The sequence below is a fragment of the Bicyclus anynana genome, chromosome Z (genome assembly GCF_947172395.1).
Source record: "Bicyclus anynana chromosome Z, ilBicAnyn1.1, whole genome shotgun sequence".
NCBI classification, from domain to species: Eukaryota; Metazoa; Arthropoda; class Insecta; order Lepidoptera; family Nymphalidae; genus Bicyclus; species Bicyclus anynana.
In genome coordinates, this window is record NC_069110.1 from 14,701,847 (window position 1) to 14,727,815 (window position 25,969).

At 33.8% G+C, this 25,969-nt stretch overlaps 1 protein-coding gene across 2 annotated transcripts; it reads left to right on the forward strand.

The window, feature by feature from the left end:
• The first annotated feature begins 3,305 nt into the window (after positions 1 to 3,305).
• LOC112055106 (uncharacterized) lies at positions 3,306 to 25,499 on the forward strand. Of its 2 annotated transcripts, none has more exons than XM_024095106.2 (9): positions 3,306 to 3,381; positions 4,164 to 5,028; positions 6,089 to 7,019; positions 7,572 to 8,308; positions 9,166 to 9,423; positions 10,264 to 10,541; positions 11,094 to 11,214; positions 12,279 to 12,593; positions 15,790 to 25,499. In XM_024095106.2, exons 2-8 carry the CDS (start codon positions 4,195 to 4,197, stop codon positions 12,591 to 12,593), a joined length of 3,474 nt encoding a protein of 1,157 aa, XP_023950874.1. In that variant the 5' UTR covers positions 3,306 to 3,381; positions 4,164 to 4,194; the 3' UTR covers positions 15,790 to 25,499. The 2 variants fall into 2 exon arrangements, with proteins under 2 accessions (XP_023950874.1, XP_023950873.1); XM_024095105.2 differs by having other exon boundaries at positions 3,312 to 3,570.
• The last annotated feature ends 470 nt before the right edge of the window (positions 25,500 to 25,969 follow it).

Genomic DNA, 25,969 nt, shown 5'->3' on the forward strand with positions numbered 1-25,969 from the left:
TTCGGGTCAATATTAATCAATAAATATGTAACTTTTTTTTTTTCTGGATGTTTGCAAAATAAATAAGATTATAAAATTTATACATTTTAGCTTCCTAACATTAAATGTGACATTTTTCAATATATGAACTATAATAATAAATTAACAAAACACGCCCATAAAAATCTAACGATCATTATGATCAACGACGTCATTAATATTCGTGCCATTTTGTATGGGACGTTTTTCAAGGATCCGTGGTAATGCCGCAAATATGACCCTTTAAATCCCCATAGTTCCGAAAGTAATGATCGCAGATATCCTGTTACTTTTAAAAAATTGCTTTACTGTTAGCATGCTTCTACTTTGTAATCAATTTAAATAACCGTTATCATCCCTATTATATTATGGAGATTTATTCTATACGCAGAAGTTTATAATTCTGAAATAATCTGTCACTGTACTCTCATCAACCAGTTGTAAACCCATTTGAAGTTTTATTTTATTATTATTATGAAACTAAAGTCGAACTTCAAGTCAGTCGATTTACTGAAAAAGTGCCACAAACTTATCTGCTCCGTTGAGAGTGTCGCTGTTGTCGCGCTTTTCGTATAATGATAAGAAAAATAGCCATCACAAAAAAGTTACTGGTACTAGTGCAAAAAATTTTATTGATGCCACACACTTTTTCAAGATGGCTGAGAAGATGCCAACAATGAACCTCGCTTTGGAAGCCCCAGCACGTCAACAGTAAAAGATATCGTCAAAGAAGTGAAGAAAATTGTATTTGATATCCTCGAATCACCATAAGAGAGGGTGTCGATATTTCAGTCGGTTCGTGTTATGTAATTTTTTTAGATGTTTTGGGCATGAGACGTGTGTCGGTGAAAGTTACGAACCTTCTGAATTTTGATGATCATGAGCATCGCTCAGGAGCTCTTGAATGAGACGTCATTCAAGAGCTTGGGAGAGTGATGATCCTGATTTGCTCAAAAGGGTCATAACTGGTGACAAACCATGGGTAATAGTTATGACGTTGAAACAAAAGTCTAATCATCCTAATGAAAGCATCCAGGAGACCCAAGACTGAAAAAAACTTTGTTGCCAAAGTAGCTCAAGGTTATACTGAAGGTTAAATAAAATAACTATATGAAAATGCCTAATATTTTGGCTGGTGGGAGGCTTTCTTCCATGGCTAGTTTCACCACCCTACCGGCAAAGACGTACCGCCAAGCGATTTAGCGTTCCGGTACGATGCCGTGTAAAAACCGAAAGAGGTATGGATTTTCATCCTCCTTCTAACAAGTTAGCCCGCTTCCATCTTAGATTTTATCATCACTTATCACCAGGTGGTATTGTAGTCTAGGGCAAACATGTGAAGAATAAAAAAAAAATATTTATGATTTAATCGGTTAGAGCTTACACCTTTCACTCGCTTACAAAATTTCACTACCCGTTTACCTCTGTGAAACATGAATATTTTTGCCATCGAAACAGAACCAAATGAGCAACTGTCGTCATTCATAAAGGTTACGTTTCACTTGGGGCTTTTTGCTACAGAAAATTGTATTTTTTATCTAGATACCTATGCATATTTTATTTTGGAAATCTGATGAATAAAAAGTTTGTGTAAAATCCGAAATGTTTTTATTTACAGTATTAGACTGCAAGCCCTTGAAAAAAAAATTACCTGTGAAATGAATCAACGTGAATAACGCTTCGTAGGCTGTTACTATAACAGAAAATAACTCTGAGCACTATGCTGTCATTTCCGAGCGGTACAGTTGAGTACCCGAGTGAAAGGAATTTTTCAGGTACAAATGATGAATTACGACTATTTATTAATGTACGGCTTTGTTATAGTGATAAAGATGAATAAAAATAAATGTCGAAAAACCTAGTGTCGTACTAAAGTATTGGTACCGGAAGGCAGTACAAATTTTTGATTCGCCGACAGTTGCAGACGCAATATAGGTCATTTATTACTGTACGGCATTTGTGTAATTCCTTTTGTACACATATACAGATACTTTACCCATAAACGTCGTACATATTTCCAGCGCAGGAGTCAAAATATAAGGGTCGCAAGCCTTACTCTTCACTCGCGTACTCACCTGTACCGCTCAGAAATGACGGCATAGTGCTCAGAGTTATTTTCTGATATAGTAACAGCCTTCTAAGCGTTATTCATGTTGGCTCATTTCACATGTAATTTTTGTTCAAAGGCTTGTGTCTATATGAAGATGACTTTACACTTTTTGCTATAAATAAAAAGTTTTCGAACGCAGAGGTCGTTGTTACTTTTCCGCTGATCGTAAGACCTTATCACCTTATTTGTGTTGCAGTTCATGCGCTGTAGCATGCAGGTACGTGTGACAGTTTATTTCACTCTTGAAAGTTTTCATCAATACAGATTAAATAGGCCCATTAACAAGGTAACCACTGTAAACCATTGAGGAGTTCCTTAACTGTCCTTCGTCTCCATCACAAAACCCCTAATGATTGTCACAATACATCTAGATGTAATGTTCTCAACAATATAAATTAATCAAGCAACACACAAGGTCACTGCTGCTAATCATTGAAGAGTTCTCAATTCTGTGTTTCGGCTCTATCATCAGATCGACATTAAATTAAAGTGCTTTTAAATACGCAATGAAAAATCAAGAAACATACTGACAGGCCCTATATTTACAAAAGTCCCCTTCGAATTCTCCAGGATCCCATCATGAAATTCTGGTTTTTCTGTCATGGCACCATCTTCGGAATATCTTCTTACTAACAAAAAAAAAGAGAATTATCAAAATCGGTTCATAAACGATGAAGTTATGCGTGAACACACATATCTAGAGTCGAATTAAGAAACCTTCTTTATTAAAGTCGGTTAAAAAGAAAGTTTGAAAAGGGAATTGGCCATCCCCGGCCCAAGCCTACCCGAACCACCAGGAAATTTACTTATACTTGTATTTGAAAAAATCTTGATAATTCCACTTTAATAATGAAATAATTACTTTAACAAAAACAATTTGCTACAATTTTTTATGACACTTTCAAATCATTTTTAATAAGTCCACAATGGGGACAAGCTAAGATCGTTGACCATACAGCCAGAGTTTTACAATATTTTTTGAAGACTTGTGATTGGTATTTTTGTTCGTTTTCTTGTTTGTTATGCTTGTTGGTAACAGAAAAAGTTTCAAATGTTATTTGTTTATATATATATACTTTTATACCTGATTCTCTGGGCCGGCCCTTTGGGGGATTTCGCTTAGGTTTTGGGGGAATCAGATCAGGATAAAGAGGGCAACTCTGATCGCCGGCCATATTGCGTTTCGTCATTCGTGCTGTAGGCAGGAGTGAAGCGTCTCTAGTGTTTTATGATATTTTAAAGATTATAATTAGGTACTCACATTTCTGTATGTAAAAATTGAATGAAACTTGAATGTGTATTGTGCAAATTAAATTAACATTGTTAGTGTTCATTTATAATTATGATTAAGTTAGTTTGCCCTGGGTTAAACCATAACCAACTTATTAACTAGAGAACGTACCAGAAAAGCGTCAGCCACGGAATACTGCTAACTGGATCAGGTCATGAAAATATACTTATTTAGTGCCAAATCACAAAATTTTAGTGCCAAAAATATTTTTTCGTATCATAGTATCAAATACAATCACTACCGGCTTTTAGTTTGTTTACATTTCTAATGTGAGAAAAAACTTACTCTTAACCACGTTTTTCTAACTGAGTGTAATAAGATTAGACCAATTGAATATTTAAATGACATAAACGGAATTAAATTAATAGCTTTTAGATGAAATGGGTTGCCTAATATCTCAGATTTTGGAGCGAAAGTACTTTCGCTATCTGAGCATTCTGATTCGAAGTTCGATAAAGCTATTTTAAATTTTCGTTTAATTTATTATGAATGAGTTATTCCGATGTTATGAGCTTCTGACCTTTGCGGTCTACAACTCGTCTATACCTCGTACATGTATTTCTATAGATGTACCTATCATAGGACCGCCATTTTGATTCTAGTAATCAAGACGCCAAGGGAGGGCTGAGAAGGTCGGGAGGGGGAGGTCGTCCACTATAAAAAATATGATGCTCAGTTTATTTCTTACTACTTCATGAACATTATGACAATGAAACCATAACCTTATTAGTTCTATTTTTACAGGTGTTAGTTAGATGGAAATCAGTTTGATAATATGAATGGAAGAGAATGTGGCACAATGGAGACTTCAGTGGGGTTGTCAAATACTGGCTTGTTGGAAGAGTCACACACTGGCCCATTGAAGGCTTCAATTGAGTTGTCTTATACTGACTCAAAGAAAGAACTAATTGACTCATCTGCCATATACCCCATACAGGAGCCATTGGAGGCATCCCCTAGTGATTCGACAGAGTCTTCTTCGTCTCCTAATGACTCAAAGAAGGAGTTAATCGAGTCATCTGCCAAAAACTCAATAGAAGAGCCGTTGGAGGTATCCCCTAATGACACAACAGAGTCTTCTTCACCTCCTACTGACTCAAAAAAGGAGTTAATTGAGTCATCTGCCAGAGACTTGAAAGAGGGGCCATTGGAGGTATCCCCTATTGTCTCGACAGAGTCTTCTTTGTCTCCTGCAGACGCAAAGAAGGAGTTAATTGAGTCATCTGCCAGTGACTCTCTAGAGAAGCCATTGAAGGAATCCCCTAGTGACTCAATAGAGTCAATAGAGTCTTCATCGTCTCCTACTGACTCAAAGAAGGAGTTAATTGAGTCATCTGCCAGGGACTCAACAGAGGAGCCATTGGATGTATCTCCTAGTGGTTCAAAAGAAACCTCTTTAGATGACACAAATCCAACATCACAACCAGAAAATATAACAAATGGCACTGAAAATCATTGTAGTGGTGTGAATAATCAATTGAGCTCAAAGAGCACTGACTTATTAGATAGCAAAGAAAATACTGTAATAACAGATATTTTGGATAAAGAAGATAATAATTGTAATGATGATACAAGTATAATGACTGTAGATGATGATTCTACTAACCAGGTATGACAAATACTTATCTTATTGGGCATATATTATTTATGGTGTTTTTCAGTTAATATTAATTAATTAATTTTTGTTATTAACTAGCAGACACCTGGGTTAAATTTTGCTCCAAGGTCCAATTTATCTCTATACCAAATTTCATCCTATCCTAATTGGTTTAGCCATGAAAAAGTTAACAATGAGACAGACAGACCTGATTTCACTTTAATAATACTAATATGGACATGGATTTAACCTAATTAAAATATCAGGAAACAATCTAATAAGATTCTTCTATATAAAAAATACCTTCTTAAAAAGTTTCAAATTGCCAGCAAAATTATAAACAGCCTTATGTTGGCCACCACTCATTTTGTCTTTATGTATTTATTTGTGTTAGTACAAAATAGGCGAGGCCTAGACTCACTGTCAGCTTCTGAGGAATTTCTCTTCACTGATACACACATTTCACACTATAGTTCAAAAACATTACCCTCCTTCTGACATAGTCGGGTAAAAAGCAAATGGATGTTAGGGCCCCTAGGCGCTAAAAGGGAACACCACACTGGAAAGCACAGTGTTTGTCAACCAATAGGTGGACCAAGGACATCAAGTGTTTTGCAGGGAGCCTTTGGATACTTGCAGTTTGGGACTGTATTGTTTAGAAGTCCTTGTAGGGCCTATGTCCACTAGTGGATGTCTATAAGCTCATCACTTATGGGTATGAAATATAGATAACCTGTTCTTACACCTTATTTTTGGTAGGTTATATATTTGGTAGGACAAATATACATATTAAACTTCATTGAAATTTAATATAACTTAGAGAGAAATAATGTAGATTTCATGAAGTAGGCATTCGCTAAGAATTTGAAAATATATTTTACTCTGAATTAAAACATAGGCTACTTTTTATCCCGGAAAAATCCATGGTTCCTGTGGGAGTTGTGAAAAACTGAATTCCACGCAGACGAAGTCGCGGGCGCCCGTTAATCTTCAATAAGACTAAATATTGTAATTATGTTAAATAAAACATGACTATTAATATCAGTAACCTTTTTCATACTTTTATTTACAGATTTTCAATGAGGAATATTCTGAGAAAGGGTTGAACAAAACAGACAATGAGAAAAATAACCAGGAGAAAAATAAAGATACAAAACAGGGTGACATTGATGCCAATGTATCAAAAAAAATCCAAAATTCTGACAATAAATTAAAACGTAAACGGTTGTCCAGTTCTGATGTCCTAGTTCTTAGTGATAATGACGATAGTGTGATTGAATTAAAAGATGATCCACAAGCTAAAGAAGAAGACAAACCACCACTTCGAAGAAGTAGTAGGGTTATAAAAAGAAAAAGATATGATAATATGGAAAATAAAGATTATGAATCTGATGTTGACGATGTTCCTATGAATGATGTGAAAAGCAAACATAAACCAATAATGACAAATAGTACAAAACCTTTAATCGAAATTGCAACCAAACAAATAAGATCAGCAACCCATAAAAAAGAAAATACAGTAATAAATCTAGATATAAATCGAAAACATTGTAACAGGCCACAACTTATGCACAAAAATCCAATGCCAATAAACAAAGTGACTGCACAAAATTTATGCCAAAGTATTCTGGCACGTGGTACAACTGTGACTCCTGTGAGCACCAAACCAGCTTATACACAGGCTAGTAAGTTGCCAGCTCAGCCAGTATTACCTTCTCTTACTGATGATATGTTTGTTGTTGAGGCACCATCGTTTATTGTACCCTATGTTTATGAAAAACCATCTAACATACCGTTTAGAAAATTTGTGGATGAGTTAGGTAAAGAAATAGAACAATTGAATGTAGATGATCCAAAGAAAAATGAAGAGAAGGCAGATGATACACTTGATACAGAAGTTAAGGAAATTGATAAGAAAATTGAACAAGATGAAAATGAAAATGCTGAAGAAAAAACTGAAGACAATGCAGAGGATGATATAAAAACGAAAAAGTCAGTTAAAGGTGAGCACTTATAAATGAGCAAAAAATTATATTTAATGTAAGAACCTTTACTAATGATTATTTATGAATGTATTTTGTCATCATGAATAATTATTTTCTGTACATAACTGTTATGATCTCTTACTGTTGTGATCATGTTTTTAAAAAAGAGAGACAAATATCTTAGCATTCCATGGATTCACCATGCAGGTGCTGGGTCCATTGCGTGGTAGAGAGAATAACACCGAGCAAAGTCCAGGATTTGTGACTACAGGATGTACGGTTAAGGAATTCCTTGACAATCAATCAACACTCACCTTCTCTGCTCATGTTATTCTCCCTGCCTAGCCCTAATTTGGTAAGATCCTATTAGAGTAGCTTTGAATACCCATTCTAATATAGAACTAGCTGCACTTCTAGAGAGGCCAAGGTGTTTAGGCAAGTTATAGAGAGATTTTGCTGTTAATCCTCTCGCACCTACTTCTACGGCGTACAGACTAACTACATAGCCATTTTTAGTTATTTCATTTGTTCGATCGTTCGATTTATTCACTTTCATACTGTAATTTTTAGGTAGAGGTCGTCGTAAAGTTGAAGATGATGATTTGTCTTGGGATGGGTCTTCATCAGACTCAGACGAAGATATTGATGGTCATGAAAAATCGAACATTGTCATCATCAAATCTGAAGCATCCAATGAAATAAACGATGTTCCAGGCATAACAGTAGAACCCAAAACAGAAGGAAAATCAAACATTCATGCTGACATGCCACTAGGAAAGTTTTTTACAGAAATTGGACTACATTTGGTGCAAGAGTATGTACAAAATGATCTGTTAAAACAACAAGTTAGAAAACTTAATGTTCAAGAAAAGAAAGGGCAAAATACTAAATCTATTCAGACATGTATTGCTTCACTTACAAAAAATATAGAAATTAGTAAAACTAATAATGCACCATATAGATTTAAATTACGAAAATGTGAATTTTGTACTTTCAAAACTGAATCATTACTAGCGATGAAACATCATCTGGAGACCCCTCACATGAAAAATAGTGTATACAAATGCAATTTTTGTGAGTTTGACAGTAAAAGTCCTCATGATATATTGCATCATATGGAAGCACAACACAATATTCGGGGAAGGTTGGAAAGGGCACCAGCTTACCACCAATGTGCTAATTGTCCATTCGAAGACAATGGCAAGGGTAAACTTGCACGACATCTTATTGCTTGCGCTAAAAAATTCAAGCCTGAATTCAATTTAACACCACCTGTAGACTGGGAACCACCTGCAAAGATACCAAAGGTAAAATACAAACTGTATTAATTAATATTTAACATCAATTTAAAGTTCACATTAGTTTTTCATCATCATCATTATATCAGCCGATGGACGTCCACTGCAGGACATAGGCCTTTTGTAGGGACTTCTAAACATCATGATACTGAGGCACTTGCATCCAGCGAATCCTTGCAACTCTCTTGATGTTGTCAGTCCACCTGGTGTATGGTCGACCAATACTGTGCTTACTAGTGCGGGGTCGCCATTCCAGCACTTTGGGACCCCAACGTCCATCGGCTCTTCAAACTGTGCCCCGCCCATTGCCACTTCAGCTTCGCAACTCGTTGAGCTATGTCGGTGACTTTGGTGCTTCTGCAGATCTCCTCAATAATTCAATTACATACTAATAATACATACATAAAATAGTAAGACATACATAAATTATATATAAATTTATTTATTACTTAGTTTCTCCATATGAGATACTCTTGCAGGCAATGATATTAAATACTGTTAGATGTGTTACTAGCACATGGAAAATAGGCTCAACAGAGGAAATTTCCAAATCTCGATGTTAGTTGTGGTCAGCAACAAACATTATTTAAAGAAATAATCTACAATGTTGAGTTGTGTGTTTAGGAAGTGTAAAAACTATAATATACATAAATATATAATGGGATAAAAGACAAAATTGTGCATGTGTGTTCATTGTTATAGCCTATTATTCTAATCACTTTTTGCGGTGATTTTGTAGGGACGTAACCGATCTATAGTATAAAATTATCATTGCTTGCAGGAGAAATATAGGATACTTCCTCAATTATCAATCACATAAGACCATTTTGTTGACACGTTGTTTCTTATTATTACTTTCTTTGTAGATGGCTCGGGCAAATAATCAATTTTTGGGTGCATATCATAACATGCTAAATAAAGGTCAAAGTATTAATAACAATTTTGGACGACCGGTTGTGAACAGCTTAGGAGCCTCATCGATGTGTAAACCAAGAGGACGCTCTCCAATGAATGTACCGTCCCGATTTACTCCTGTACAGGGCATACCTATTGTTCGAGGTGCAACTGGTATGTATGGAAGAAATAACTCGACCCAAGTTCAAATGTCTTCAAACTTTTCTGGGGTAAGTCATGTTATCTACTAGTATCACTGACCCAATAAATCACATCAATAGTGTCAAAAATTTGGATACAGAACACTGTAGTGATCATAATAGTGATGTAAACAATAGGGTAGTTGACTCATATCAAATTTAATATAAATAATATTAAATTCGTGTAGTACATGGAATAAGGCTCCAAAGGATATCAATTAATAAAAGTTAAGGATTCCTTAAAAAACTTAATTTAAATATCACATATTTTCAAATTTTTCAAACGTCAAAAACGTTGTTGTCCATTTTGTGACGTCACTAACACACTTGATGTACTAAACTTCAAACTAATTGTTAGCTAATATTTTTGTTAAACAATTCGTTTGTAAGGAATTTATTATGTGACGTCATGAAACAGTTGAAATATAGACTGTCATGGTCAACAGGCGTTTTGGCTCATATTGTCAAAAACATTTAAAAACCAATATTTTCATGTAATCACATCTCAAGAAAATAATATGAAAAAAGAAAATCAATCAATAATATGAAAAAAGAAAATCAACTAGCCTATCGGTGCATTTGTTAACAAATATTGCGACAACCTTTTATACCTGTATGACCGCCATATCTTTTTTTAATATGACCAATATTCTCATTCCCCTCCAACTAGTCGGGAAAGATTGTATTAGGGGTGGGTACGACAATAGACCAACGGGGCAGGGAACGAACGACCACCTCTCGGAGATGAGTCCAACCGCTCTTACCATTGAGCTATTGAGCCTTTATCTATAATGGTGTAGTTAAAAAATAATAGTTTCAACATTTTAAGTTAAAATTGTTTTACTTATTATAATAAATTACAATTAACAGAACCATGAGAAGAATATGTCAGTGCAGTCAAAGACAAGTTACCAGCCGTCAATTTCTATCACACCACTGATGAGACAACCCAACCCACTTCAGCAGTCACTGGCTCCACCTCCTGGTCAGCAGAACAAGAGTTCTTGTGTAATATGTGAGATATGTGACGGATACATAAAAGACTTGGAACAACTTCGGAGTCACATGCAATGGATACACAAAGTGAAAATTCACCCTAAAATGATACATAACAGGCCACCACTGAATTGCCAAAAATGCGAGTTCAGGTATGTTTCTCTGCACAGTTATCGTTATCAACCCATATTCGGCTCACTGCTGAGCTCGAGTCTTCTCTGAGAATGTTTGTCTAATTAATGGGGGTTCCAAAAATTTTTAAAACTATTTTCTCAACAGCAATTTGTATCTTCTATCTGTAAAAAATACTATCGACCTGCCTATAAATTATATATTATAATAAACGCTCATTTTGGGACATGTCGTTTAAATAGATAGTAACTATTAATAAGTGCACTAGCGGCTAGCTCTAAGGGGAGTTAGGGGTTTATATACAGGGTGGCCGGGGAATCGACGTTCAAAACTAAAATTTGGATGTCTTGTAACGAGGAGTTTCCGAATCACCCCCATGTATATTTTACGATGTTGCTTAGTTTAGGAGATTATGATTTTTTCTGCAATTTTGTCCTAACGCTTTCAGCTCTTTATAATTTGGGCCTGAGTTTGTATAGAGACTGGGTTTCTCCTTTTCATGTTTGTTTGATTTGTTGTATTTTTACTCTTTCTGTTGAATAATTGTAATGTAATTTTGCTCATATTTTCAGGTTCTTCACTGACCAGGGCTTGGAGAGGCATCTTCTAGGATCTCACGGCTTAGTTACAAGCTCTATGCAAGAAGCGGCGAATAAGGGTAAAGATGGTGGTAGATGCCCTGTATGTGGAAGGGTAAGCAATGATAAAGTACTTAAGAAAATTAAAATTAGATATAACTGCAACAAACAAACAAGCAGTGTGTAGCAATACAATTATACTATAATGATCAAGACCTTGGTGATTAATAGATTTAAGTTTAGTTTCATCTTATAGTTTAAGTTTTTAACCAGACTGCTGTGTGCCTAGTGGGAGTTTTCAATATTTTCATACTGTTACTATCACGTTGACGTTTACGCAAATTTATATGGAATTGAAACAGTTGTGCAGTAGTGCCACTAGATGGCGCTGTTTCAATTCCTTAGAAATTCGCGTTTACGTTACGTGACAGTAACAGTATCAAACTGCCACTAGGCCCTCTGTGCTGTAATAGTACATTATGATATAAGTGCGGTAAGATGAAAATTATAGCCGAGGATATTGCAGCTCGAGCAAAAGGCGAGAGCTATAGTAAGGAAGTAGAGGCTGCAATTATCAAAGCGCACGTCATACGACGTTTTATAACACATTTGCAAGGAAACACACTTTGAACACACTTTATGAAAATGAATTTGCTTCTTTGCCTGTTTTCCATATTATGATTACATTTTCATACGCTTGTCATTTTTGCATAGACAGCGAAGTGCGTGTGGTTTTTTTTAGGAAAACACACCAAAAACAGTCAGTATTAGGTACTAATAAAGCAAATTTATATTTATGTGTTACTGATACAGATAAATGGTTGACATTTATCGTCGAAATTATTAAAATTAAAGAATTTAATGGTTCTTTATTATATTTTATCTCACAAAGTTAATTTTATTCATAAAATATAGAGCATTTTTCTGACATAGAAACTCTTTTCCAAGATTTAAAAAAGTACTGTTCGTTTGTAGATGAATGACAAAGGTTTTATGTTACATTGTGTAATGAGATACATTACAATATTGGAATTGGTGAAATAAGCGATACTTTACAAGCAAATGTGTTATAAATGACTGTAAAAGATGGCTGCAGTAGTCAAATTTTGTAACTGATTTATGTTTATAAATAATATAATTAAAATATAACAAATTAATTATAAATTATAACAATTTCAGGTATACCAATGTAAACTACTCAATCACGTAACAAGGGAGCACAAGCTAATGTTGAAACCCGCTCATCTCTCCTACAAGTGTACTGTTTGCACCGCCACATTTGGGATGTACAAGCAGTTTGAGAGCCACGTGTACTCCAAACACAGTGTGCTATCAAAACATGGGACATCTGATAAAGATAAAACTCCAGCCCCAGTCAAGGCTGGCCAGTCATTAAGGAAACAGTTTAAAATAAACAATGACGTCACAATTACACCCAAATCTGTACCCAGTGCTGAGAAGAGTGGCGAGAAGAGTATTGAGAAGGTTAAATAAGTAAGTGTGCTTGCTGATATGACATTTTATGTTAAGATCTACGGCCAGTTTCTTCATAGCAAGTAACAGTCGAAGTAACGTCAATCAAAAGTGACGGTCTTATTCACTGAAAAATAAAGTCTTCTTTACTACTTACTACTTTTATTGTTACTTTAGCTTTACATGAAGGAACTGGCTGCTAGGCGGCAAAATTATGCAATTTTGAAAGAAGTTTCTACAAGAAATAATCTATAACAATATTATAAAAGCGAATGTTAAGTTTGTCTCTCTGTCTGTTGCCTTTTCACAGTTAAACGGCTGAACCTTGGAGCAAAATATAAGGTACTTTTAGACCTTAAAATAAAAATAGAAGTGGGTGAAATAGGGGTTGAAATTTTGTATGAATCGCAATACATTTTTAGAGTTACAGTTTTAAAAATTTTTTCATAAACTATAAAAAATACGAAATATAATGTAGTAAGAGATTTTTTTAATTCTATCTCTAAAGTGGTTAAATAGGGGTTGAAAGTTTACATTGATTTCCATGCAGACGAAGTCGCGGACGTCAGCTAGAATTTAATATACAAGTATAAATACTAGTGGACTGATTCAAGCTTTGCTTTGGCTTCCTACCCAATCCTACCCCTACCCTCTTAAAAAAATCCAATTATCAAAAAAATAAACCACCATAAGTGTCTACCAACTTTTTAATTACCTGATATTTATCGTCATATTAACAGACACTTTATTTAAAGACTTATTTGAAAAGATGTATTTAAGAACTATTACTTATACAATAATTATATAAACTTACATATAAAAAAGGATTTATCTAAAGACACAATTTCCCTAACAATATTGGAATAAAGAATAGCCCACTGCCAAAGTTACTCCATATAACATCTGTTAGTGAGTCTCGTCAAAGTTGGACCAACTGACAGTTGTTAGAGCGATTAGTTGGTACAAATAGACAGACAATATTAATTTAAAAAAATGTTAGGGTTCCCACACACGAGCTACCAGTTACAACCACAAAACGCCGCTACCGGCATATTTCCTGTAGTTTTCATACATTTTATATGGACTCGCCGCACACGGTTGACGTCGGTGGCCGCCACACGCTCAATCGGCGCTGCTCGCTTCTTGTGGCCCGCACTGGCCACGAAACGTCGATACTAAACGCCGCCACACGCCACTCGCGCGATTATAATACTGCATGTATGGGTTAAAAAGTAGTAGCCACCGACCGCAAGTATCGACCACCGGCCACAAGTGGCTGTCGCGCGCTTCAGCTACTTTTGTGGCCCCTTCTTGCTTCTTGTAGCGGCGTTTGTAGCTGTCGCGTGTGGCCCGTGTGCGGCGACACTTAATAAAAGAGTACTGTATATACTTTCATATCATCATCATCATTATCAACCCATATTCGGCTCACTGCTGAGCTCGAGTCTCCTCTCAGAATGAGAGGGGTTAGGCCAATAGTCCACCACGCTGGCCCAATGCGGATTGGCAGACTTCACACACGCAGAGAATTATGAAAAGGTTTCCTCACGATGTTTTTCCTTCACCGTTTGAGACACGTGATTTTTAATTTCTTAAAACTACTTTCATATGTATTTAGTGTTTTTTAGTTCTTAATTTTAAATTACAAACAAATACTTACATTTTATTTATTTGTATAGATAAAGACCAAAAAGCTCCATCTTCTGTTAACTCTCTACAGTCAGTTTGTTGAAATTATCGTCATTTTAATTATTATAGGTCTAAAAAAGCTTTACCCACACTTTCCAGGACGCTTTCAAGTCTTATTTTTATATCAACATTGTTAAAAATTTTAAAAATTACTAATATAAATGAGAGAAAACTACTGCTTAGCGAATTGAAGGAATTAAATTATTGTTTTATAATGTAGAATTGGTGCAAAGCAAATGTGTGTACTTTCGTGTTTGCATTGCTAAATTCATAGCATGATTTTCTCTAAAAATATATTTTGTTCATTACATATTACATATTTTTGATTTTTACTAATTCTGGACTAAACAAAATAACTAATAAAACGTTGAAATTATCGAAAAAATAATAATAAAGTAACATTGTGCTCTATATTTTGCTTCAATCGAATTTTGATGACGCAAATATCACGAGAACTTTCCATCCATGCTAAAAAAAGAAAAAAAAGAAAACAATTGATAATGAACAATTAAATATGACAAATTGCTAATTCTAATATGTTAAAAAATTTAAATAGCGTAGCTTAATTGTTTGTCTACAATGTCTGAAATTAAAAAAAGCAAAACCCAGAGCTCTATTTGTGTTATAGAAGTAACAAAATTTGTTTAATTTAAATGATTTTGTTAAGATCAATGTAGGTCATTATCATTATATAATATGTACTTATATGTCACTATGATTATATTTAATTTAACAGTTGAGATTTGAGAATTGAAATTAACACAAATAAAATAAATTTATTTGTTTTAATTTCGGATATTTGCTTGCCCCAGTTTAGGTTTTTGCCCCATTAGTGCGTTACATTACTTTGCTTTGTGTCGTCGCTGGCAAACGAATCTACGCATGAGAGACGAAGCGGGGGGAGGGTGATGCACTGTACTGTTGACTACTGACAGTGAACCATGGATAACATTTTGTTTTGTATGCATTGTTGACACTGACTGGGTGTCCTCTTGCGCTGCAACGTTGTAAGTACTCGCAGCGCAGGAGTGTTGCGATGTGTTGCAACCTTCATCATCATCATCATCATATAAGCCGATGGACGTCCACTGCAGGACATAGGCTTTTTGTAGGGACTTCCAAACATCACGATACTGAGCCGCCTGTATCCAGCGAATCCCTGCGACGCGCTTGATGTCGTCAGTCCACCTGGCGGGGGGTCTACCAACGCTGCGCTTTGTACCCCTTGGGACCCCAACGTCCATCGTTTCTTCAAACTATGTGCCCCGCCCATTGCCACATCAGCTTCGCGACTCGTTGAGCTATGTCGGTGACTATGGTTCTTCTGCGGATCTCCTCATTTTTGATTCGATCACGCAGAGATCAACAGTTGCAACCTTGCGACGACGTAAAGCAACGCACTAATGAGGCAAAGCCTATAGTTAGATTTATCTGCAGGTTTCTAATCACATATTTGTACCGTATAAATATGATCAAAAGCCTGTAGAAAATATTTAAAATTTCACAAAAGAATATTTTTTCTTTTCAGATTGTCCCAGTGCTGCAATTTTAAAAGTCTTGCCAACTTGGTTGTACTTTATTTATATATGGGCATTATGAGGCCTTCTTCATGCATAGTGTACATTCCAATGTGTTATTAGTTTGCACCAAATTTTAAATATAGGATACAAATTTTAAATATATATAATAATAATTATTATTATAATTGAAATGTTTCGCATGCTGAGATTTTTTATGTTTTTAATTTGACAATTGTGTGTTTTTTTATTTATACAATACTTTGTGCTATGAAAGTAGGCAGAAAAAGTTCATGATACATATCATTGTAATTCATGTAACTACTGTTACAAAAATACCAATAGTAGTTAATCTGTATTACGAACGATCTTCACCCAACTGTTTATTGGATGAAAAGTGTTTTATATCAAATTTAGTATGTTAAAAATTGTATTGCGAGTAGGTTGCCTAAAAAATCCTGGGTAACTTAACCATTATTTATCATAACTGATGATAGTTTTGCCAGGACTTTTAGAGGCAACATACTCGCTTTATATTTTTTAATGTACTAAATTTGATATGAAACACTTCATCCAATAGACAGATGGGTGAAGATCGTTTTTAATACAGATTGTACTACAATATATTTTAAGATTTTGATATAAGGTAATTAGTTATTCACTCAATCTAGAGACATGGATATAGTTTAGAGGGATTTCCTAAACATTCGAGAAGTTATTATGTACTTTTTCAGCCAACTTTTGTCACAATTTTCGTATTTTGTGTACCAATTTATTATTTTTGTGTATTATTGAAATAATTACGAGATTATGTAGTCTAAGCGTGCATTCAAAGGATTTGTGTAAATTTGCCCAAGAATCAACATAGATTGACATACATCTTAAGTCTTAGCTAATGTGTGTAAAAATTAAAAAAAAAACACGTTTTTCAAATTAAGTTTATTAGAAATCCTTAACGTTTATTAATTAATATCGATATATTTTGGACCCTTATTCCATGTACGAAATTAATATTGTTTATATTAAATTTGATGAGTCAACTTTTAGCAGTTCAATTTGACGTGAACATATTTTATGAATATTGATTCTTGGGCGAACTTAGTGGAGTATGATCCCAGAGCGATTTAAAATAAAGAGTAAGACGTTTATGGTAACTGTGTTCCTCTTCCTAAACTCATAATCTGATTCAGTCTCTCTCGCAAACAAAATTTTGTGTTATATTTTTTTTATAACAGAACATCCCCAGTTTGGTTATTACTATCTGTTTGACTGCTCAAATATTTCTCAGTAATAGTTATCTTCATCATATCAGCCGATGGACGTCCACTGCAGGACATAGGCCTTTTGTAGGGACTTCCAAACATCACGACACTGAGCCGCCTGCATCCAGCATATCCTTGCGACTTGCTTGATGTCGTCAGTTTATCTGGCACGTCGATTCTCTTTCTACAATTGCAAACGCTTCGAAAATCAAAAATTCTATGGGAATGACAATATCGACAGGTCACGTGATCAAGCTATCGGAGTCATTACCATACATTTTTCTGTTTTCGAAGCGTTAGCTATTGTAGAAAGAATCGATGTGCCACAAGGCTACCGGCCCTGAAAACCTAATTCATCTTTGTGAAAATAAGTTATTTCAGATCGCTCTGGGACTTGGACTATGCGTTTGCTATAACTATAATGGGGATGATGACTAGGTTTGCATATATCGATTTTTATGATACATTCGGGTAAATAAGGTCAATGTTAACTGATTTATACATAAAAAGCAAAGATTGACCGGATATTTGCAAAATAAATAAGATCTTTTATCGTACCTAGATGAAAATTCATACAGTTTTAGCTTCCTTACATTAAATGTGACATTTTCCAATTTAAAAACTATAAACATAAACGCACAAATAACAAAGATATTAGTAATTATGTTTGACCGCCCATACAAATCTAACGATCATTATGGACCTATGACGTCATTAATTCGTACCTTTTTGTATGGAGAGTTTGTCAGGGATCCGCGGCAGCGCCGCAAATCTGAACCTTTAAATCCCTGTAGTTCCGAAAGTAATGATCGCAGATACCCTGTTACTTTTACAAAGTTGCTTTACTATTAGTATACTCCTGATTGATATACAATTTAAAAAACTGTCATCATCCCTATTGTCCTTTGGCCCACGCCGCTTGTGCTAGCTTTAGACTCGTTATTAAACAGACTGATCAGGGGTATTAATAATATGGAAAATGTTTTCTTATTTATAGAAATTTTAACTAGCAATGAAAATACATTTTATTTAAATATCGTATTGATCTCTCATATTTCTAGACTTGCGTTTTTTTTTCAACCAAGTTAATTTTAAACTAATTTGAAATATTTTGTATCTATGCTTATGACATACTCAATATGCACTGTTTACCAACGAACAAATTAAAAATGAAGGTTAAAATTCGCTGGTCATTTCACACCTAATAATAATTATAATTAACTTATTCTTAATTACTTTTATTTTTATTACAGGTTTAGGTAGTTAATTTAGTTAAATATTATTGTTTTATTTAATTGTACATAATTATAAATACATACTATAAAAATATAGTAAGACTTGTTCTTAAATTAATGAAAATAAATATAATTAGTATTAAAATAAAATAAAAACAATTACATATGAATAATACGTTTTGAATAACATTTTATATAAAAACAATACATAATATGCATCGATCTCCTATTAAAAGGTGGATGCACAATCAGCAACCAAAAAACGTCCCCATTCAATGAGTGCCAAACACAACTTCTTGGCACTCAATTCAAGTAGCCGCATTTGCAAATTCAACCTTAAACTCAATTCTTAACGTTCAATTTGCTCTGAATTTGGGATGTTATTGAATATTAGACTTTATTTAAAGGCCTTTAGGTATAATTTTCTTTACCAATAATTGTAAAACTGTCAAAGCAAAATTGGCCAGTTTTTAAGTGAAATTTTCTACATGATTGTGCGTCTTTTTATTGTATGAGGTTAATGATATTATGGAATAAAAATGTTATGAAATGACATGCATTTTTTACCTTAATTTCTGATTTATTTGTAGGTAAACAGTGCGCATTGAGTATGGCTTTAGTATAATTTCATCCAGAGGATGACGGAGGATGCCTGGTCATATCAGTGTTTGATGATTGAATTGATAATGTAAATCTAACTATGATAGGACTAAAAATATCCTAGTAAAAACATGATACTAAAACTCATTAATTGATTATGAAGCACTGCTAAAACTCACGTGATACAACGTCGGAGTATGCTAGATTAGTTTCAAACCCATACGGGGCCCTTAATCATGAGCTGGTTCTTGCAACGCGACACGACAGCGCGAGCGGCCGCACAAAGCGCGCTTTGGGAGAGGGGCTGTGGGGTAAGGCGTGAAGGTTCCGTTACACTCCGACGGTTCATGAATGAACCGAAACTAGTCGGGCATACTCCGACGTTGTACCACGTGAGTTTCATAATCAATTAATATGAATAACACTCACGATGATTTAAATACTAAAGTGATGTTTTTTTTTAAATTATGACTGTTTTTCTGTATTATCATAAAATAAGAATTTATATTTTTATAGTTTATCCTTAATGACATCATTCATATAATTTATCAATCATATAATCATCTTAGTCCTCAATGGAAACTGGTTTCGCCTGGAAATAGAAGATAGAGTTTGAGAAGAATCTTAGGCCGAGGTTTCCAACTCTACGAGTATGACATAATAAAGCCCTAATCTCATTTTCTACACACGCACCGAAGCGTGATATAATGAGATGCTAGATTTCCTTTACAATATGTATTAAAGCTCCAATTTCAGGCCGCGATCTACACTGCGATACCAAGTATTGAAGTCCGATACCAGGCCGAGCTCTCCATTACATTGTCATGTTCACAATGTAATTTCAAAGTCTAAAATTTAATCGTAAGGAAAACCCTGTTTTATACGAAATGGCCCCTTAGTGTAAAATTACTTGTAAAACTACTCACTATGTAGATAATACAGAATAAGTGTGCACTATATTACGTCACTGCCTCGGCTTTAAGCCAACTATATGTATTATGAGCAAATAAATCTTTATACAATTCGATGTTATAGCCGATTCGATGGATGATTGTATCTTAGTTAACGATAATTAATTATAGTGGTTAATATGCACTTTGTATGGATTGTAGTTATACAATGTTGCCAGTTGCCAACTGTATGTATTGACTATTACGGAATTTCGAATATTAAAAATCACATTCATACTAGCAACATTTTCATAAGTATATTTAACACGCCGGTGTTACTTCAAAAGTTCATCCATCGTATATAATTATGTATATTGTGAAAAATTTCGTTTTTCTATTTTGACAGCAAAATTAATCAATTTTGTTTTACCTTTTCATGTTTATACTTTATATGGGCAGTTGTATAAATAGTTTTCAATGAAAAAAAAATAATCTAAATAATGTATTTATAATTGTCTTTTTTAAGTAATTTCGATTACATAGTCGTAATTAATTAATTCCTAGTGTAGACCAAGTAGTATTTCAAGTAGGCTCATTTAAATGTGTTTAATATATGGTTGTAAATTATTTTGTTTCGCTTATAATAAAACAATATTATAAAAGAAAGTATTTGTACCAGTGGCGTAGCCTGCCTTGACGGGGCACTGTATCAATATTAGTTGGAGGGGGGCAAATAAAGGGTAAATTTCTCACAAAAGAAATAAAAATGCTTGCTTAAAATAAATATGACAGTGAGTTTTTTAAATAAGTATGTATATGATATATATAAAATGTTTCCAACTTTTGGGTGCTCGTTTCATCCGGAAAAAAGGATTACTTTTTTTACTTTTGTCATTTCTGGAGTGAAACTCTAAAGGCAGTTTTTTTTTGGATAGCATCAGATTAAGTGTGATTCTGGATAACATTTTACTAGCTTTCACACATAAGACCTCGTATCATTGATACGGCTGATACGAAGATAGCTACGCCCCTGATTTGTACACCCAACTTGCACATTATATACCTCAACGAATCTGATATATTTCAATAACTCAATTTTTAAAGGGCAATGCTCACGCACACTCTTACAATGTTGGTCTAAAGTCATAAAATATTTACCGTGGATCTGTAAATTATATCTATATATACATGGAAACTGTTTTAGAAACTGGTTCGTATTTATTGTTAAAACAAAGTGTAATTTTTTTTTTAGATGACTCAAGCTTCATCAATTGATCATATATAATAATCTATAATGAAGAAGATCCCCTGAAAGAAAATTGAAGGACATGTCCCAAAATGGTATCAATAGACACAAGTTAAAAAGAAACATTAAATCGTAGACAGAGAAGCATTAAACAAAGAAATCCTTAAATTGCTTTAAAAACGCCATAAACGAACGCTACTACGCGAAGATCACTGACAATTTGTCAGGGTGTGAGTTACAAGCATGTTGTCATGATAAAAATTCTTAATTAATGTCAGCTAATAAATATTTTATATAATTAATTAAAAAAATGCGGGTTCCAAATTTTTTTTATTTTGGGTTTTAAGCCTTATATTTTATGTTCTTTTAAGATAAAAATAATTTGTTCTGCTTAGTTAACACTCGGATTAAAGGCCCAGCCTCAGCCCAGCCAAAATTGGGACATGTTCTTTGTTGGGTTTTCAGGCAATAATATGACTCCACTGTTGTTTTAACAATGCAAATACCTGTAATATAAAAGTAGTGAGAGATATTTATAATATGTTAATGGATATTAACGTGCAAATGTAGAATAAAAATGCTTGAAATCATAATAATTATGTGCTCTTATGAGTAACTCTGTACTTACGAAGTGATAACTTTATATGTATTTATATAATATTATGTTTAATTAGTCCCAACACTTACCAAAGTTTGGGTAACGTATTTTGTTACCAACTTAGCATACTTGAAAACACTTACCAATTGGTAAATCAATACTATAATGACGACCTGTTAGAATTTTATATCGTTCGGTCAAGATTATTGTCACAGAGTTGATGAATTGATGATGATTATAATTGATTGATCAGTCAACATCACAGCATGCTCGACGTATGGCTTGGCGCATATCGTGTTAGGCTCAGTGGCGTAGCGTGCTTTAAAGGCGCTCTGTAACAAAATTTGTTAGAGGCCTAAATGAAGGGTAAAAATTTCTCACATAAGAAACAAAAACGCGTGCTTAAAACTAATATGACAGTAATATTTGTAACTTTGGATTTTGTCATTTTTGAAGCGAAAGCTCATAGACAGTTTTTTATGTTTTTTTCCCCGGAAGTCCACTTTTGGAATTCTAAAGGCAGTCTTTTTGTTTGGATAGCACCAGATTAAGTGTGATTCTGGATTACATTTTACTAATTTTTGCTTTCATACGTAAGGGCCCCCTATAGTTATGATACTGCGGTAGCTACGCCCCTGGCTAAGCTATAACTGACATACTGATTATAAATGACATACTATCGAACTGTTATTGAATGTGCTGGCGTTGAAATAAATACTAAAAGTAATATAAACGGCAGCTAATCTCTTCGTAGTGGCGAAACCTTAGGTAAAGCGCCTCTCCAGATGTGGGTCGGCCTTAAATATTCTTTTCAAAATTAATAATTATATTAGCTTTCTATACACCGTAGTTATGTAGTTCATTAAATTTTTATTCACAATCTGCTAAGAGGACCCAGTAAACTTGCCTATACCTTGTCGTTTACAAAATAAAACGCACCGTTTGTCTTTGCCTATGAAGCCATTTAGCCAAATATAACAGCATAGCTTAGTTGATTGAATTTAGGGTACAAATAACAGATTTACCGAATTTCGTTGGTTCAACGTTTAATAGGCTGTGTACTGATTTATGACGGAGGATATAAGCATAATATATATATAGGTATTTTCATTTATCATTGAATACGGTTTGTGTTGTATTCATCACAATATTTATATTGTTCAAAGCGTGTGTTATAATAATTAAAGAAATTTATATTTTTTGTTTAAAAGTGTTGTTGATTTTTTTTTAATTTTGTCTTATTACTTTTTGATCTGGAAATTCTATTAAGTAGTTGTCTTCTAGGAAAAGAGATGCAAAATTCACGAGAATTTTGATTGTATTTAGTGTTTTGCAAAAATAATCTTAATGAATACCAGTATTTTTTTTTATTTAATGTTATCAATAAATCTTTTGACACCAATTTCTAAACAATTTTGGTTTAATTTAGTTTAGTGCATCCTATGATTCTTCACTTTATCATTGTAAATTACGAAAATAGATGAGTAATATTGTGCCCTGCTTGTAAAACAAACTCACGAATTTTCAATATACTCGTAAATTTTTTTTTTACATTATAAATCTTATTTAATTATAATTACATTATAGTAAAAAGTACAAAGTGTAAATCAATGAAATGCTGGATTGTGTGTGTAAAAAAAGGAATTCAAAATTAATGTTCTTGGAATGAAAACATAATAATATTTTCATTTGTTTGGAAAGGCTTACATTGAAATAGTCTTCGAATGAGAGCCTTTGATAGTCATATATTATTTTATGAAGGCTAAACGCGAACCATAAGCACCCTACAAGTAGGTATAGCTTGGCAAATTAATTCGTAATACTCCCAGTGATCCACGGGGGCCGGGGGGCGAGTAGCGATGACAGATAAAGATTGACCTCTACACAACTTATTACATTACGAATTAGTCTTCAGACATCTCTGAATATCCTTTATAACATATGTAACTCGATATTAGAATATACGAATATGTGTATTATAGATTAAATATATCACACTAATATTAGTCGAAAGGCGAAAGTTTGTGTGTGTGTAAGCATGTTTGTTCCTCCTTTGTGCTGCGGCTACGGAAGCGATTTGGTTAAAATTTGGAATGGAAATAGATCTGTCTTTGGATTAACACCATACTTATAGGCTACTTTTCAACCAGAAAAGTTTCCCGCGGGATTTGTGAAAACTGAATTCCACCCGAGCGGAGTCGCGGGCGTCCGCTAGTATTATAATACTCGTATAAGTAAAAATAATTGGCGGAATAAAAAGTTTCATTTGTTGCACAACATTTATTTGTATATTGAAAAAAAAGGAAACATAACAAATCTTCCTATTATATATTATTAAATAAAAGTTATTTTAATAATGATATTTAGCAGTTATTGTTGTCTTGACAACCAATAACTTAGCAAGTCGTCGGACTCATTGTCGAATATCGCGTGCGTTTTATTTTGACACTGATGTACCTGACTTATGCGCGCCGCGCGCATGTTTTCACACCCACGCAGTCATACGTGCCCCGTCGCCCGCATACCATGGGACTCGCCAACGAACTTGCCAAGCTATAAGAAGTTGACTACTGTACTTATGATAGGAGCGTACGCTAACAAAAGAACTTCAGAAAAACGAGTGACTATTGCAAGCTCATTCGTTTTTTGGGGTTTGTTACATGCTTCCTGTTGTCTACGTCTGTTTTCATGAAGTTGACGTAAACGACCGGAAGTAATAAGTTGTTAAATATGACCTTGAAAATTGTAACCCATTTGATTGGTAAATAGTTTAAGGTTAATTTTAACAGCTTACATATCACATCAAGTAGCATGTTCTCTTAATAGCTTCAAGTGCCTAACACACCACGCTGTCTCATTCGGCACATTTAAAATTGCGCATGAACAACGTGATTACGTCATAGCTGATCAAGGTTTATTATTAAATGGTAAAAAAATATTTTCACATACGAAGTAATAGAAATCGTTGAGGCATTTCTATATAATATAATTATTATTGATTTCTGCAAGCAGCAGAACATGATTTATTTAAATTAATGTTCTTTTATTTCAACAAATTATAGTCCTTGTGCTCATGAACAAAATATTTATTCATGACCTTGCTGTTCAAAGTTTCTGTGTGATATTCATGCCGACTTGAACGAAACTGAACGAGGTGAATCATGTGTGTTGGGTGATTACCTTCTAAGCCATCTTCAAGACTTGCTGCAACCGAAATAATACAATAAGCACCCTGTTTATGTTTATATTTTACTCTGAAAATTCGATAAGGTTTGAGGAACATTTGACTCTTTTTTTCTTTCTTGAAGGTTATCATTTAATATTTGTAGTTCTGTGATACATATATTATATTTCATAATTACTTAGTCTGGAAGATTAATAATAGCCTTTATTTCCAATAATATAAAAGTAATTGCAAAACATTGTACATTAAAAATTTAGTATTAATTTTAAACATGTCAATTTCAATTTGTACATTACAAGTTTAGTATTAATTTTAAACATGTTAATTTCAATTTAAAATGTTAATAAATATTTTATGTCAGAGGAATTCTTCGTCATTGTTAATATTCTGTCAGTGCTTTATGTTAGTTAATTATTGGAACGTCCTGGAAGTCTGGAAGATTGCTTGTAAGTAAATGGGCACCATGGGCACCTCTTTCATAGTTTTGAATATCATTTTTTCAAACAAAATGGTCTTGAATATTTTTTTTATAATAATCTTGGGCTTAAGGATATTATCATTATACCTATTTGACATATTATTTCATTTGATTTATTGTGAAAATGTATGCTGAATAATAATTTTGTAAAATTTTGTTATATTATTGTACGATTGTGAATATTTGGTATCATATAAGTACCTATTTGTAATAAAGATACCTTACCAACACTTGTTTTACTTAACATTCAAAATTATTTATTTTAGGCTTGGTTTACAATCACTTTTTTAATGAAACGATGCATTTTTGGAAATTCATGGCACAAGCCGGTTCAGGCAGAGCGACACCGGTGCGAATAGTTAAGCCACCTTTTAGACCTGCGTGGTCATTATTGGGTACCTTTATTGATTTACAAAATACACTACAGCTTCTAGTCAAGTTTATTATATAATTGTTATATATCATAATTTTTTCATAGATAGCGAAGTGTGTACGTTTTTTTTACGAAAATGCACCAAAAACAGCCAGTACTACTACTACTTACTACTAAAGCAAATTAATATTTTTGTGTTACTGATACAGATAAATGGTTGACATTTATTGTCAAATTTATAAAAAAGAATTAAATGTTTTTTTATTAAATTTTATCTCACAAAGTTAATTTTATTCATAAAATGTTGAGCACAGCACTATTCTGA

Bases quoted from the DNA above. Each gene is read 5' to 3' on its own strand.
- LOC112055106 (XM_024095106.2), top strand. From the start codon at position 4,195: ATGAATGGAAGAGAATGTGGCACAATGGAGACTTCAGTGGGGTTGTCA. The intron at 5,029-6,088 runs GTATGACAAATA...TTTTATTTACAG, and splicing joins ATGATGATTCTACTAACCAG to ATTTTCAATGAGGAATATTC. The intron at 9,424-10,263 runs GTAAGTCATGTT...TACAATTAACAG, and splicing joins TGTCTTCAAACTTTTCTGGG to AACCATGAGAAGAATATGTC.